The sequence below is a fragment of the Erinaceus europaeus genome, unplaced genomic scaffold (genome assembly GCF_950295315.1).
Source record: "Erinaceus europaeus unplaced genomic scaffold, mEriEur2.1 scaffold_765, whole genome shotgun sequence".
NCBI lineage: Eukaryota > Metazoa > Chordata > Mammalia > Eulipotyphla > Erinaceidae > Erinaceus > Erinaceus europaeus.
This window is the reverse complement of record NW_026647529.1, coordinates 45,059-62,100: the sequence shown is the minus strand read 5'-3', so window position 1 is coordinate 62,100 and position 17,042 is coordinate 45,059. Positions and strand designations below refer to the sequence as shown.

The 17,042-nt window shown below is 42.0% G+C and overlaps 1 protein-coding gene across 1 annotated transcript in view; it reads left to right on the top strand.

Annotated features, from left to right (window-relative positions):
- Positions 1–13,520: 13,520 nt before the first annotated feature.
- Positions 13,521–17,042, top strand: part of LOC132536367 (pleckstrin homology domain-containing family A member 2-like) — a 48,563-nt gene continuing 45,041 nt past the window's right edge. The window contains exon 1 of the mRNA XM_060184114.1: positions 13,521–13,755. Within this exon, the coding sequence (XP_060040097.1) occupies positions 13,615–13,755 (141 nt within the window). The 5' untranslated portion in view covers positions 13,521–13,614. The remainder of the gene's footprint in view (positions 13,756–17,042) is intronic.

Genomic DNA, 17,042 nt, shown 5'->3' with positions numbered 1-17,042 from the left:
TAAATAATCAGGAACCTAAAGGCAAGAATATGTCAGATGAGATTTGGGGTCTCCATTTTGGAAAAAGTGAGTAGTTCTATTTTAGGTGTATTCCAAGGGGCCCGTGACTTTATTACTTTTTGCCTGAGCCTGACAGTTAACATGCAGGTAGACCAAAGGTATTGTCTGGGGAGATAGTATCAGAGTTGGAAAAAGGGCTAGAAAGCTGGATCAGGGAAGAGAGTAGCTACCAAGATAAAGTAGTATTTATATCTTTTTTTTTTTTTTTTTTTTTTTAGGAATTCTAGTGTCATGATCTTCTTTAAAATTAAAAAAAAATTTTTTTTTGATAGAGACAGAGAGAAATTGAGAGGGAAGGGAGAAACAGAAAAGGAGAGAGATGCAGGTACAAACTGTTGTATTTACTGTCAAGTGTAAAACACTAATTCCCCAATCAAGAAGTTTAAAAAAAATTAAAAAAAAGAAAATCACAAAAAAAGAAAAGGAGAGAGAAAGAGAAAGAGAAAGAGGGAGAGAGGGGGAGAGAGTAAAAGAGACACCTACAGCAGTATTTCATGGCTCGTGAAGCTTCCCTGAGTAGGTTGGGGCCCGGGGCTTGAACCCGGGTCCTTGTGCATTGTAATGTGTGCACTGTATTAGATGACTGGATGAGTCACCTTCTAGGCTATCGTGACCTTATCATTGTTATTTATTTCCTTCTTTTTCTTTTTTCTCTTCTAAATATAAGCAGAGAGGGGGAGAGGGAGAGAGAGAGAGAGAGAGTGTGTGTGTGTGCAAGAGATCACAGTTCTGAAACTTCCTTCAATGTGGTGGGGGCTGGGCTTAAACCTGCGTCATACACATTGCAAAGCAGCATGCTATCCAAGTGAGCTATTTTGCTGGCCCCCCTCATTGCTATTTGATTTTTTTTCTTAATAGGCAGAAATTAAAAGGGAAGGACAAAATAGTGAAGGAGAGAGACACCTGTAGCATTGCTTCAGCACGCATGAAGCTCCTTACTGTACGGGTGGGGATCAGGAGCTTGAACCCTCATCGATATTTGCTTGCTCATATTTGAGGGGAGAGTCTACTTTGCCCTGTCTACAGTTGCTTTGTGGTAGGACTAATAATTATAGACTGCTTATTAGATACCTTGTGTACACACACACACACACACACACACTTACCTATTACTATTACTCTTTATTAGATCCTATCAAGTACTCTTAGTGAATTATCTTAATTCCCACAGCAAGATGCCATTTGCACTCTACCAAGTGAGCTACCTGCCAGCCCCTTTGGCGTCTTTAAGAGAGATTCATTTTTATTCATGAGAATAAAAGAGAAAGCACAGACAAGATAAAGAGAAAGAGACCAGAGCACTACTCTGCAATTTCTGAAATTCAGCTTGTTGTCCTTTTTTTGCATTGCTAGGGTTCAGACCTAGGACATCTCATAGGTGAGAAATGTACCCTACTTAAGGAACCTCCCAGGTTCTGTGACATCTTTTTAAAAATATTTATTCCCTTTTGTTGCCCTTGTTTTATTGTTGTAGTTCTTATTGTTGTTGTTGATGTCGTCATTGTGGGATAGGACAGAGAGAAATGGAGAGAGGAAGGAAATACAGAGAGGGGAGAGAAAGAGACACCTGTGGACCTGCTTCACCGCCTTGTGAGGCGACTCCCCTGCAGGTGGGGAGCTGGGGGCTCTAACAGGGATCCTTACGCTGGTCCTTGTGCTTTGTACCACCTGTGCTTAACCCAATGTGCTACCGCCTGACTCCAGTATATAAGATAACAGATAGCAGGGGTATAATTCCATACCTTTCCCACTACCAGAGTTCTGTGTCCCCATTCCCTCCATTGGAAAGTACAGTAGTTCTCCCAAGATCCTGTGGCATCTTTATTTCTCTCGTCTCAGCACTCAATAGCTCCTGCCTTTCTTCCAATATTTTTCCCTTAAAAAAAAAAATTCCTCCGTCTCCTCCTCCTCCTCCTCCTCCTCCTCCTCCTCCTCCTTTTAATGTAGTGCTTAAGCAGGCATGATACCACTGAGCTGCAGCCTCTTAGGCCTAACCCTTCCTTCCTTCCTTCCTTCCTTCCTTCCTTCCTTCCTTCCTTCCTTCCTTCCTTCCTCAGTGGAAGAGGAAAGGAGAGGGGAGGAGAGGAAAGGAGAGGAGAGGGGAGGAAAGGGGAGGAGAGGGATACTATAGCATTACCTTGGTGCTGTTTATGATGCTCAAACCCAACCCCCCCCAACAAGATCTTTTATACTTAGGTGAGCTATCTCCCACCCCACCTCCTAAAAATTCCTTCTTGTGTGTCTCTTGCTTTCCACTCACAAGCTTTGCCTACACTTACTCTTACTCTCTCCATTCTGTACTTTTTTTCCATTCCTCATCCTACACTTCCACTGGCAGTATGCTCTCAGTAGATGGCCTTCTCACACATTATTCTCCTGCCATAATTTCAAACTTCTGTGATATTTTAGCAGAGAAATAGATATTCTAGTAAGAAATAGATGCTTCTAGACTGTGGGAGATAGCCTAATGGTTATGCAAAAGACTTTCATGCCTTTTGCATGAAAGGTGCCAAAAATCCCAGCTTCAATCCCCAGCACCACCATAAACTAGAACTGAGCAGTGTTCTGGTCTCTTTCTCTTATTAAGATTCTCTCTGTCTTAAAAAAAAAAAAAAAAAAGATGCTCACCAAGTTATCTTTGGGCTCTTTCTTTGGGATTTGCTTTATTACTATTTTGTGGCTTTTACTGGGCCCAGGGAACTGTTGAGGCTGCACAGGACACTTAGATGTGCTACAGATTTAAGTTTAGGTTAATGGTCTGCTTGCACGGCCCATGCAGAGTCTAGTAGGAGCTGGATGATTGTTCTAACCCCCTGCACCCTGGTTCCTGTCTCTACAGCCTTCTCAGAGACCTCTGAAGTCACTTCCTGATAAACTTTCTCCTGTGGAAGTGTAGCAATTTCCTGTTGGTGTCTCTCTTGCTCACCACTGATCTTGCTGTCCCCAGCTTCTGTCCCTGGAGGGTAACAAGGCAGGAAGGACTGACTGATAGGTGCCATTCTAGCTTTATTTATTTATTTACTTATTTATTTGATTTATTTTTATTTCTTTTCCCTCCATAAAAGTCCCTGTAATTCCTTATGCTGCCAAACACAGAGTAATGTAAAAGAAAAAAAGATCTTCAAATTAAAATTGTTTTCTTTCATTTCTGAACTCTCAGATTATTTCATAGATGGGACGAATACCATTTAAGACTTCATCTCTGTTATGTCTCATTTTTATATGTCATTTCATATCTCTGTTAGCTATTATTATTATTATTATTACCACCACCAGGGCACTGCTCAGCTCTGGCTTATTGTGGTGCTGGGGATTGAACTTGGGACCTCTGGTGCTTCAGGCATGAAAGTCTTCTTGCAAGACCACTGTGTTATCACTCCAGTCCTAGCTCTTGATTTTCTTTACCTCAGAAGTGTCAGTCAGTCTGTCAGGCAGATGCTATGCCTTTACTTCACTCCTTTCTTTCTAGTACCTCCAAATTACATCAGGGATGCTGAAAATCAAGATACCCAATACAGCAGACCACAGCTTTCATGTGTGTATAGCACAGCAAATTCTCTAAAAAACAACACTGTCTCTTTACTCATCTACAGAGCCATTTATTAAAATCAATGTCATCCTCATCTCCCAAGTCTCAAGAAGGAAAATTCCATGAGGACTCTTTGCTAGGGTGACTGCTTCCGCTTCCCAGAGTACTGGCCTCATGTGATTCAGACATTGTGAAGGTAGAGGAACTTAGGCCTGGACTTGAATGTGAATATTCAGTCAGCCCTAAAGACAGGGAGGGACACCTCTTATGAAAACCAGAGAGTCAGTAACCAAACCTGAAGAGGAAAGAATGAGTCTCTTAGAGGATATTGCAGGAGGAAGTCAGAAACCCAACTAGATTGAAGAGTAGTGTAGTCCTAGAAGCAGGTACCTGGCTTGTGGGCAGTTGTCTGAGATCTTGTTTGATTAGGTAACACAGTGAAACACTAAAAAAGGTTCTGAGATAGTTTTAATTTACACAAAAGTTTTGCTTTTTTGTAGACTCTGGGAAATTTAAAAAAAAATTCTCAGCTTTCATACCTATAAACTCTGTGTATGTAGCTAAATAATGTTCCCATCTGCTAAATAAAGTAGCAAGTTCCTTGTAGAACATTTGGAAAATATATAAATGTAAATAAGATTTACTCATAACCTATAGATAGTAACTGCTACTATTTTGGTGTCTGTCATTTTTTATCCAAATATAGGACTGCAAAAATAATACTTAGAGGGTTGAAATCAGATTATAAATCATGTTATACATTAAAAATACATACCATTATACAGTTAGTTTCTTAAAAATTCATTAACATTAAGGATGAGAGAGAGCCTAATGGGGGTTGTATTGTTATATGGAAAACTGGGAAATGTTATGCATGTACAAACTATTGTACTTGCTGTCGAATGTAAAACATTAATTCTCCAATAAATACATTTTTAAAAATTCATTAACATTCATTAAAAATTACTGTAAATCTTAGTTTTTCAATTACTGTGTAACATTCCTTATGTAAATGTCCCATGATTTAGTTATTTCATAATTTTTGGGACATTCAGGGTACTTCCAACTTTTTGTTACTACAAATTCTATTGCAGTTGCCACCCATTTTATTTTAATCTTCATTTATTTACTTGGATGGAATCCTAAAAGTGGAGTTACAGGGTCAGAGGTTATAAACATTTTTAGCTCTCTGGTTATATATTGCCAAATTGCTTTCCAAAATAGCTCATATTCCTGAGTGTATAAGAATCCTAGGAAAAAATTTCAAATAGATGATGTTTGTTTTAAGCAACAATCTTTAGTTTTTAACCCTTGTAAATGCCTCTGTCTCTCACTGGGGGATATTCTGTCTTCTTAGGGCCTTGGTCCCTCTCTTATATATTAGTGAGCTTGATAAATCTGTGATTAGCTTCAATTCCTAGGGGACAGTTTCATTTTTGACGTGAACCTCTGATGTTTGGATGTAAGGCACAGAAATGGTTAATAGAGGAGGTATTTTGAACAGATATTTTCCAAGGCTCCTCATCTCCTTTTCTGTTCTCTTTTACTCTCTCTCTACGTTGCCCCCTTCTGAGTCTCCCATCCATTCCTCTCCTTTCCTTCTTCTTTTCACATTGACAATGAATCCAGAGAGTGGTGCTTGTGTGGCTTTATGTTGCTGAATAGTCTCCCTTACCCAACTTTCTTTTATTTTATTTTGAGGAAGAGAGGAAGAGAAAGGGGCAAAGGGAAGAGGGACACTATAGCCTTGCTCTACCATGCATGGAGATCTTTGGGTGTCACCCATGTTGCTCCCAGGTGATGTTGGACTTGAACCCAGGGCCTCTCACACAGTGAGGCATGTGTTCTATGGGATGAAGACACATTGATTCTTTCTTTCACAAGCTTTGTGTAGTCACTTGGTAAATGCTGGTCAGAAGAAACTTGGTTTAATTGACAGTGCACTCGTTTTATGCTATTGATCAATGAGTAATTCTTTCTTTCTGAAAGTTCCCCTTTTACTGTAAAGTAAACATTTAACCTCTTTTTGTTTATAGCACATACTTAAAACTTAAATACTGTAGGGACTGGATCACGTGAAATTCCCACCCACACTCCCCTTTTTTGGGTTGAAGAGTTTAAAGTAACATTGTATTTTATTTTATTTTATTTATTTATTTTGCCTTTTGTTGCCCTTGTTTTTTTATTGTTGTTACTGATGTCATCATTGTTGGATAGGACAGAGAGAAGTGGAGAGAGGAGGGGAAGACAGAGAGGGGAAGAGAAAGATAGACACCTGCAGACCTGTTTCACCACTTGTGAAGCGACTCCCCTGCAGGTAGGGAGCAGGGGGCTTGAACTGGGATCCTTAATGCCGGTCCTTGCACCATGTGCGCTTATCCCACAGTGCTACTGCCCAACTCCTAGTAACATTTTTTAATTAGTAATTTAATATTGATTTACAAAATTACAAGACAACAGGGCTGTATTTCCCCACCTTTTCCACCATCAGAGTTCTACTTCCCCATTCTGTCCATTGGAAATTGCAGTAATTCTCCCAAGATCACAGATATGGGTTGACTGTTATTTCTATATCTATGTGTGTGTGTGTATATATGTATATATTTTTGCCCATTTTTCTATCGCCCTGCCTTCTCTTCCCTTCTAAGTCATGCCCATACCTCTTACTACTTCTGAATGTCTCTCTGCCCTCTTTTCCTCTTCTCTCTCAGGGTCCTGATGAAATTGGAGTTCAGAGCCTTCTAGTCATCTTTCCCTAACATTTCTCCCCCTCTGGGAATATGGACCAAAATTCTTTTTAGGGTGCAAAAGGTGAGAGTTCTGGCTTTTATAATTGCTTCTCTGCTGGACATTGACATTGGCAGGTGTATCCATACTCCAAATCTGTTTCTATCTTTCCCTAGTGGGATAGGGCTCTGGAGAGGTGAAGTTCTAGGACAACTTAGTGAGGTCATCTGCCCAGGGAGTTCAGGATGGAATCATAGTAGCATCTGAACTTGGTAACTGAAAGTCAGTAAGATATAAATCAGGATTAATTATTTTATGAACAGGAACAAAACAATAAGAATAGAGCAGATGGGAATAGGGATCTTAGGGTGGAAAGAAGCTAGGAAGTCTATTTTAGGTTCCTAGGGGCCCATGACTTTAGTAATTTTTGCTTGAACTTGATAGCTAATATGCAGGTGGACTAAAAAATATTGTCTGAGAAGATGGTGTCAGTTGAGAATAGGACTAGAAGGCTGAATTAAGGCAGAGAGTAACCCCAAAGCTTGAAGAAAATGAAATTTCCCCACCTTTTTTTTTTTTTCTATTTTACATTTTACTGAAGGAAAATGACTGAATTATGTGGGGACATATTTTGGTTTGCTTTGCTTTGGTGATGGCGGTGGTGGTGTGTGTGTATGGGGTGAGGGTAAGAGACTGAGAGAGTGATTCTGCTTGGACATGCTTTTTTTTTTTTTTCCTTTTCTTTATTGGGGGATTAATGGTTTATAGCCGACAGTAAAATACAGTAGTTTTCACACGTGTAACATCTTAGTTTTCCACAATACAGTCTAGCCCTCCTCCCCCCATCTAGGTCCTCCTCCACCATCATGTTCCAGGATGTGTTCAGACATGTTTTTTGGTTATCATTTAACAAAGTCCACATCGAGAGATGCAGTAGGAAATGAACATGAAAAAATGCTGAGCCTCACTTGGTATCATTATATATTTAAAACTTGAAGCAGTTTAAGATAATGAGAGCATTCAATGTATGTTAAAATTATAGTGATGGTAACAATATATTACTGGTTGCAGAGTAAACATAAAATATTTTTAGACAGCGATTTTGTAATAGAGCTCAGGAATTTTCAAAGAGATTATTACTTGAGGTTTATGCTGTTTCTATGTAAGAGAAAGAATATAGCATCAGAATATACATTTTAGCATTACTTTTAATAGTGAAAAATTGAATCTAATCTGTCTAATCTTAGAGAAATAGTTAAGTAAATTACAGTACATTCAGTTCAGTAATGTTATGCAACCATTGAAATAATGGTTATGGTATGTAGCAACACGAAACATGTTTATGATATAATTAAAACATTTTAAAAGGCTGATTATATGGACAGGGGCATGAAAAAGCATGCAAAAGTAAAAACAGTTAGCCAGAGTGATCTTAAAAAAAAAAAAAGCCAGCATTCTTATGTTGTGATTTTTGCACTAACCCCAGAAACACTAGGGAGGTTTGGCATACTTTAAAAAGGGTGCAGAGTGGGTTAGACCAAGGTCAACTCTCACACAGATACTTTGTGCTTTTTGTTAGTTATGATTTGCAAAGGCCAGGAAGCTCCTATTTGGGTGGTTTGATCTTAGTGTTAGAGCAACAAGAGTGGCCTGGCTGCAGACTGGGGTAGCTGGTGTTCTTACCCTGGGTGTGAATGCTTAGTATGTTGCCTCAGGAGATCAGAAGAGAGTCACTATGTGGAGAAGAGAGGGTCCTTGTCACCCACTGCCCAATATTTTTTACACTAGGGGGGTGGGGGGCTTAGGTTAAAATGAAGTTTAAGTTAGTAAGTGATTTTAGAGTCAGAAAATTGGTTTAAACTGTAACTGGAACATTTGAAAGCTTACCTCAGCAGGGCATTTCTTTTTTATTATTAGTGATTTTAATAATGATTAACAAGATTGTAAGATAACGGGGGTATAATTCCATGCATTTCCCACCACCAGAATTCCATGTCCCATTTGAAGCTTCCCTATTCTTTATCCCTCTTGGAGTAAAGACCAAAATTCTCCACGGGATGCAGAAGGTGGAAGGTCTGGCTTCTGTATTTGCTTCTGTGCTGGACATGGGTATTGGCAGGTTGATGCATACCCCCAGCCTGTTTCTGTCTTTCTCTAGTGGGCTAGGGCTCTGGAGAGATGAGGTTCAGGGACACGTTGGTGAGGTCATCTAAGCAGGGCAATTTTGGGGTGACTTTATGTATGTGCTCATTCAGTTTTTTTCAAGAATATTTGTCAGTATTATTTTAATTTTTTCCCCCTTCTTAAGTGCTAGTTGCTAGCACTTTCTTTTTCCTTCTTGATTCCCAGCAATTGGTAGAGGCTGGGCATGAGTTCACTATGTTAATGGAATCTCTGGGGAAGATGCTGCTGCAGACTTATAGAAGCAGGGAGAGGGAGTCGGGCGGTAGCAATGTGGGTTAAGCACAAGTGGCACAAAGCACAGAATCCTGGTTCAAGCCCCAGCTCCCCATTTGCAGGGCAGTCGCCTCATAGGCGGTGAAGCAGGTCTGCAGGTGTCTCTCTGTCTTTCTTCCTCTCTATCTCCCCATCTCAATTTCTCTCTGTCTCTATCCAATAACAAATAAATAAATAAGAAAAAAATTTAAAAAAGAAGCAGGGAGAGAGGACATGAGAAGAGTGATGAGGTGGAGGTGAGGGGGGGGGAATCAGCAGTTTCTCTGTATTCCTTTTAGTAGCTGTGCACACAAAGGTTTTAGCGATAGGATCAGAATGCACTGGACCTCCTTGAACTTGTGTTCTGTGCTCCAGCTTTTGGATATATGGTTTCTAGTGAGTCAGTGAGTTATACCTAGGCTTTTTTTTTTTTTTGCCACCAGAGTTATCACTGGGGTTCAATGGACATTTTTTCTTTCTTTTTATTTTTGCCCCCCTCCCCCTGCAACAAAAGTGGACTGTTGGATGGAGACTTGTAAAAAGAATGCTTTCTCTAGCCTCTGACTGGAGCAAAAAGACAAGCACTGATTGATGAATCCTGCAGGCTGCAAAGAGCACATTTTGAAAGCCAGCATGAGGTTGGCTGCTATGTTTTCCGGGGGGGGGGGGGGGGGGGGGAGGGCTGCAGTTTACCTACTTTCTCTCAGAGAAGTCCCAGGAGTGGCAGAGTGACTCCCGAGAAATTCTCTTTGTGGTTGGACTAACAGCAAGGGAATTTGCCTTGTTTGCTTGTGGGATAAGCGTTCTCATCCTGACCAGACAGCTGTGCATACTCAGTGTACAGCTGGGTCTGCTTCTCTGCCTGGGACTCTGCCTCTCATTCCCTAGGGGGTTGGGTGAGGGTGGGGCTAGGGGAAAGGTTGTATCCTTTCTCAGGGATTTGCTGAGAATTTGCCCTTTGCCTTTCCGGAAGACCTTTAACCCAATGTCTGCCAAAAATCAGAGGGTCAGTCCCTCCTATGGCGTTTGTCCCAAATTGCTGGCTTGTGTCCATCTTCCATTTCCTGAACTCCCACTTGCCAGCTGTGAAGCTAGGGCTGGGATGGAAGATCATTCTAGGATGAAAGAGATTGAGAGCAGGGACTCTGACTTCAGGTGCCTCTGACAGATGGGGTGCTGCTTTGTGCAGTTGGTCTCTCCACCACTGTCTCCCAGATGTATTCTGTCATCTTTTATTATTTATTTAGTTTTATTGCCACCAGGGTTATTGTTGGGGCTTGGTGCCTGCACAACAAATCTATCACTCCTGCCAGCCTATTTATTTATAAGTAAAGGTAGAGATAAATTGAGAAGGTGGGGCTAGGGGAGATAAAGAGGAAGAGAGAGACAACTGCAACAGTGTTCCACCACTCCAGAAGCTTCTCCCCTACAGGTGGAGACCAGAGGCTTGAACCCAGGTCCTTGTGCATGGTAATAGTGCACTCTGTCAGATGTGCCACTTCCTCTTGGCCCCTCTGTCATCTTTCTAAACCTCCCTTTCTCACTTTTGATCCTATTCTCAACTCTTCTATTATTTCTGCTCCTTTTACTTCAATTAACAAAAAATACTTAGTTTCCACTTTTTGTTGGCGATTTAGCAGTGTTTCACAACAGTATAAGATTCCATGGGTATAATCTCACATGTCTGTCTGGTGTATGTGTGTCTGGCTTTACCCCCCACCAATGTTCTGTGCCTCTTCACTCTCTCCCATAGCTAGCATTGATCTCACTAAGTCCAAGAAATAGCTTGGTTACCATTGTTTTTGCATATTTATTAGTTTTAGTCTTCTGATATATTCCACATATGAGTGAAACCATCCTGTAGTCCTTTACCTCCTATATTTACTTCATTTAGCAAAGTTACCTCCAGTTCTATCCATTTTGTCCCAATTTTATTTTAATTGCAGAGTAGTATTCCATTGAATATATATCCCATAACTTATTTATCCAGCCATCTGTGGTTGGGCATTTAGATTGTTTTCAGACTTTGGCTATTGTGAATAGAGCAGCTATGAACATAAGAGTATATATGTCCCTTTGGATTTGTGCCTTTATATCTTTTGGATAAGTGCCTAGGAGTGATATTGCTGGATCATAAGCCATTCCCATTTTTTGTTTAAGGACTACCCAAACTGTTTTCTGTTAAGCTACAGCAGTTTGCAGTCTCCCCAGCAGTGCACCAGAGTGCACTCTACATCCTTGCCAGAACTTGTCATCTCTTATCTTGGATCAGACTCACACAAAACCCAGTTTTGTGATTGCTGCTCCTGGTAATCCTTGGAGTTGTCACTGATCTAGGAAGCAGTTTCTCGACCCTTACTTTTTATTTTATTTTATTTTTTTAATCTTCTACTGAGAGATTAAATTAATCTCTCAGAGATTAATCTTCTACTGAGAGGAGGGGGGATATCAGAGCAACACTCTCATACATGCAATGCTGGGAATTGAACTTGGACCTAATACTTGAGAGTCAAACAGTTTATTCACTGTGTCATCTCCCAGGCTGACTACTACTTCTTCTTCTTCTTCTCCTTCTCCTTCTCCTTCTCCTTCTCCTTCTCCTTTTCCTTCTCCTTCTCCTTCCTTCTCCTTCTTTTCTTTTCCTTTTGGTACTATGAATGTTCTTGGTTCTTTTCTTTCCCCTTCTCTGGAATAGTCTGGCAGAATGACCATAGTGCCAGAGAGGTCCAGAAGACTGGTTTAGCTCCTGAATGGCAGGGTCAGCTCCTGAAAAGGCAAGATCACTGGGATACAGACGAAGGCATTTATTTACTTTGTGAGAGGGAAAAGGAGAGCAAGAGAGCAGAGCCTGGTTTCATCATATGAGGTCCCAGAGATTGAACCTGCGGCCTCAGGCATGTAAAGCATGTGCTGAGTCACCTCTTCAGCTGCTCCTTTGGCTTCCTTTTTGACTGTTATTTTATCTTTGTCCCATTTTCCTACCTGCTTTACTCTTTCTGTCCAGTGAGTAGCTATGGTCTCTGGCCCATCTCCCTTTTGACTGATTTTTTTCTGTGCCCATTGTATCTCCAGCCTGATCTTACCTGGATACCTGATCTTACCTGAATACCGCTGTCTGCTGGTATTCATGTTTATGTGTGTGCACTTGCTTTTTTCATGGGGCAACCACTGAATCCTTGAAAAACCAGATAACTTAACTACCCTCAGGGTTCATCTGCTCTCTTGAGAATGTGCCTCCCTGCTTGTGGGACTTGCCTCTCCTGGGCTTGGAAGATCACAGGTGTGGCACTTCCTTTGCTTATTTGCTGACCCACTGTGGTGTAGGCAATGGCCCATAGCCTGTATTTCACAACTTTGTTCAGCTACAGACTAAGAGGACATGACGGGGTGATATTTGTCCCTGAAAGTCTGAATGCCATGTGGTGTTTTTTTGAACTGGTGGGCCCTCCTCCCACTTGTGCATATGTTGTGTATCTGGGTTGAGTGTGACTGCTTGTTGGAAGGTGCTCATCCACTTGGGGAGGAAACTATGGCTCCTGCACCTTCCCTTTGACTTCTCTTTGACCAAAGAAAATCTGGAGGAACTGGGAGGGTGTGATTTGTTTCACATTGCTGGAGACCCTGTTCTGAAAAGTCTGTGACTGTATTCTATACTGCATCATAGTTATGAAAATGACTTTGATGCCTGAGATCCTGAACTCCCAAGTTCAATCCTCAGCACCACCGTAAACCAGAGCTGAGCATAGCTCTGGTAAGAAGACAAAGCGCGTGGGTGGGGTCGGGCGTGTGGGTGGGGTCGGGCGGTGGCACACTGGATTAAGCACACATAGTAGGAAGTGCAAGGACAGGAACAAGGATCCCTGCTCCACCCCCTGGCTCCCCACCTGCAGGGGGGTCGCTTCATGAGTGGTGACACAGGTCTGCGGGTGTCTTTCTCGCCCCCTCTCTGTCTTCTCCTTCCCTCTTAATTCTCTCTGTCCTATCCAATAAAATGGAAGAAATAACCTCCAGGAGCAATGGATTCATAGTGCAGGTACAGAGCCCCAGCAATAACCCTGGAGGCAAAAAAAAAAAAGAAGACAAAGGGTGAAAAATCAGATAAAATTGATCTCTGGGCAACAACAGGATGAACGAAGGGTTGTTGGGGCTGAGAGATGTGGCTTTGCTCCACTGTCCTAGGATCTTCTGATTTGATTCCTTGGTACTCACATGGGTCTGGAGGAACTTTTCTTTATGACTGGTGAGTCTCACCCAGGTATTTGAATGGGATCTTAGATATTTTCTGGGGTAGTTTCTCTGTGTATACAATGGAGTTATGACTAACTTTACAAAGCTTTTGTGGATAATAACAGTAATCATTACTGTTCATGAAGTGCTTAATGTAGTCCAGGCACTTAATTCTCACCAAAATCTTCTAAGGCTGCATGTTCTCTTATTAGTCCTATTTTATAGATGCAGAAGCGTGGGTGCAGAAAGGTGAAATCTTTTATGATCAGGCAGTTAATAAGTGGTCAGAACTGGAGTTTGAACATAGTTCTTTAATTCAAAGTTCAGACTTCTACCATCTCGTAGAGTTGCCTAATACTCTGCTTGGCACATGAAGAAGCCTCTGGAAAGCCAGTTGGAAACATGGTAGTAGGTTTTGATGACTACTTACAGAACAGGATTGATCAAGGTTTCTGGGGTGGGGTTGGGGTGGGACATTTGGTGCATGAAGAAGGGAACTGAGAGGATACCAGCTTCTCACAGGGCTGAGACGAGCCCAAGTGAGATTTGTGCAGGGAGGAGGCAGATCTTCGTCATCTTTCGTCTCACCGTCATCTCCCTCATGTCCTGCAGGGTGATGTGAGCAGAGTCTAGGAATGCCTTATGTGGATCGGCAGAACCGAATCTGTGGGTTTCTGGACATCGAGGAGAATGAGAACAGCGGCAAGTTCCTGCGGAGGTACTTTATTCTGGATACCCAGGCCAACTGCCTGCTCTGGTACATGGATAACCCACAGGTGAGAGTCCAAAGGGAGGGGGACAGGCAGCTGGCTGACCACCATTGCCTGAGAGAAATGCACCTGAGATTCTTAGCTTCATTGACTCCATCTTTCCCTTACTTTTAAAAAATTGTGTTTGTTTATTATCAAATCGAGAAAGAGAGAAATTGAGAGGGGAGTGAGAGATAGAGAGGGAGAGAGACCGAAAGACACCTGCAGCTCTGCTTTCCCACTAGTGAAGCTTTCCCCCTGCAGGTGGGGGCCAGGGGTTTGAACCTGGCTTGTGCATTGTAGTGTGTGTACTTAACCAGATATACCATCACCTGGCCCCCAGACTATCTTTCATGGGTAGCACCAACCTGCTGGCCAATTAAGGAGGGAAAAAAAAAACAACCCTTCAATGAATGCATGTGCTTGCGCGTGCACACCACACACACACACACACACACACACACATACACACACACACATACACACACACACACACACACACACACATACACACACATACACACACACACATACACACACACACACACACACACACACACACCCTTCCCAGATCTTAGCTGGAAAAGAAAGAAGTCATTTCTCCTGACCCTGGGGATCTGGTGTCTTTTTCTCAAGCATAGGCATTTGACACTTGCTAAGGCTAAAATGTGCAAGGACCTCTCCCAACCCTCTTTCAAGCCCTGCTTTCTACCTGCAGGGGGAAGCTTCACAAGTGGTGAAACAGTGTTGTAGGTGTCTCTCTTCCCTTTCCCCCCTTTATTTATTTATTTATTTCTATCTCCACCCAGTAAACAAAATATTAAAAACAAAATGGAGGGGGTCAGGCAGTGGAGCACTTGGTTAAGCGCATGTAGTGCTAAGGGCAAGGACCAGAGCAGGGATCCGGGTTTGAGCTCCAGCAATCCAACTGCAGGGAGAACGTTTCCCAAGCATTGGAGCAGGTCTTCAGGTGTCTGTCTCTCTCTCCCTTTCTTTCTCTCCCTTCTTTCTCAATTCCTCTCTGTCCTAGCCAATAAAATGGAAAAATGGGTGCTAGGAGTAGTGGACTTGTAGTGCTGGCACTTAGCTCTAGTGATAAATCTGGAAGAAAAACAAACAAACAAACAAACGAAAAACATCAGGCCAAAAGCTGGCTAGATTGGTTCCAAGTTTCAAGGTTTAACTTGCTTCCTCTCCCTTCTTTTGTTGAGGTTGTGGCCTTCTAGGCCACTCCTGCTCTTCTAGTCTAGGGCCCCTCCCTGGCAGAGAATGTGACCTGGTTTCCCAAGCTGGACAAATGTTGTGCACCTTGGGCTCCTGCACCAGGCATTCAGAATCCTGAGTTGCAAGTGACTTTGAAGGTCATCTAATTTTCTTCCTCATGCTATAGATAAAAAGGAAGAAGAGGGGCCCAGGTGGTAGCACACCTGCTTGAGCACATATCTTACAATATACAAGGACCCAGGTTCAAGCCCCGGTTCCTACTGTAGGGGGAAAGTTGTGCAAGTAGCGAAGCAGTGTTGCAGCTCTGTCTCTCCTTTTCTCTCCCTATCATCTCCTTTCCTCTTGATTTCCGGCTGTCTCTATCCAATAAATAAAGATAATACAAAATAATAAGTTAAAGAAGAGTTCTTTCAACTAATAAAGGAAAAAGAAACAACTGTGAAACAGTTGTTCTATAGTCCTAAAAATAACTTTGCATATTACAAAAGTAAATTCAGTTAAAAAGAAGAAGAAGAGGGAGAAGGAGGAGGAGGAGGAGGAGGAGGAGGAGGAGGAGGAGGAGTTTCTGACATGGGAATTAACTGGCTTAGCATTTTGTGGCACAAACTGGGCCCCCCTCGGTGTGATTGTAACTCCTGGTACTCCTTGGAGTTGTCACTGATTTAAGGAACAGTTGCTGTACTTTATTATTATTATTATTATTTAAATTTTCTCCTTAGAGTGAGAGAATCAGAGCATGCCTCTGGTACATGCAATGTTGGGGATTGAACTTAGGATCTCATACTTGAGAGTTCAACACTTGATTTACTATGCCATCTCTCAGGCTGACTTTTATTTTCTTTTGGTACTATGCATGTTCTTAGCTCTTTTCTTCCCACTTCTCTGGAATAGTCTGGCAGAATGACCATAGTGCCAGAGAGGTCCAAAAGACTGGTTTAGCTCCTGAATGGCAGGGTCAGCTCCTGCTAAGGCAAGATCACTGGGATACAGAAGAGGGTATGACTTGACATCTGGCTCTGGTTGGGAAGAGGAAAAGAAAGCCAGAGTTGGGGATGGATTTACTCTTTACAATGTGAAGTGGAGAAAGAATCTTAGGAGGCTTTAGGTTATTAATCAGTGATTAATCCTCTAAGAATCATTTATCTTGTGGTTTGAGAGGTGACACAGTGGATAATGCATCGGATTCTCAACGGTGAGGTCCCGAGTTCAACCCCCAGTAGCACATGTACCAGAACGATGTCTGGTTCTTTCTCTCTCTCCTCCTATCTTTCTCATGAATAAATAAATTCTCAAAAAAAAATCATTGATCTTGTGTCCTGGATTTGATGGCTAAGAGAAAATTTTATAGATACTGAAAATATACTCAGGTCAGCTACTACTGATCCAGTTTCCCAGGAAAGACTTAACCCTAGATAAAACTAATCTCTGTTTTATCCCACCTCCTAGATAAACCAATCATCTGCTGACTGCTTTCATGTAAAGTGCTGAGTGTGCTGAAACAACCTAGACGTGGACACTTAGCATCCTTGCCCGAGCCTTCAAGGATTACCCTTTTACTTGTTTTGGTCTTGGTTTTGTTTGTGGCCTTGCTGTATCATGTTTTCCTGCTGTTGATATGTATAAGTGCCAAGGACTGGGCAGACAAATTCACTGTGAAAGGAAGTTGCAGTTGAAGCACTGCTCCCCTCTATTGAGGGTGCCTGCAAGGAGTCCTGTAGGACTTGAGGTCATTGTTCTCATCATTCTCTTTCTCCTTTTATGTTCCTTCTCTCACCCCCCTGCAGTATCAGTTCAGGTAATTTGAATGGATTTTGTTCTGATTTATCTCCTTAGCAATGTGCTTCCTACCAGAACTATTCTTAACCCCAATTCACTTGTTTAGAGCATCTAAACACATGTTTCTTTAAAGAATTTATTTATTTATTCGTGAGAAAGATAGGAGGAGAGAAAGAACCAGACGTCACTCTGGTACATGTGCTGCCGGGGATTGAACTTGGGGCCTCGTGGTTGATAATCCAATGCTTTATCCACTGTGCTACCTCCTGGACCACTAAACACATTGTTAACAGCTGCCTTCCCTGAGACATGTG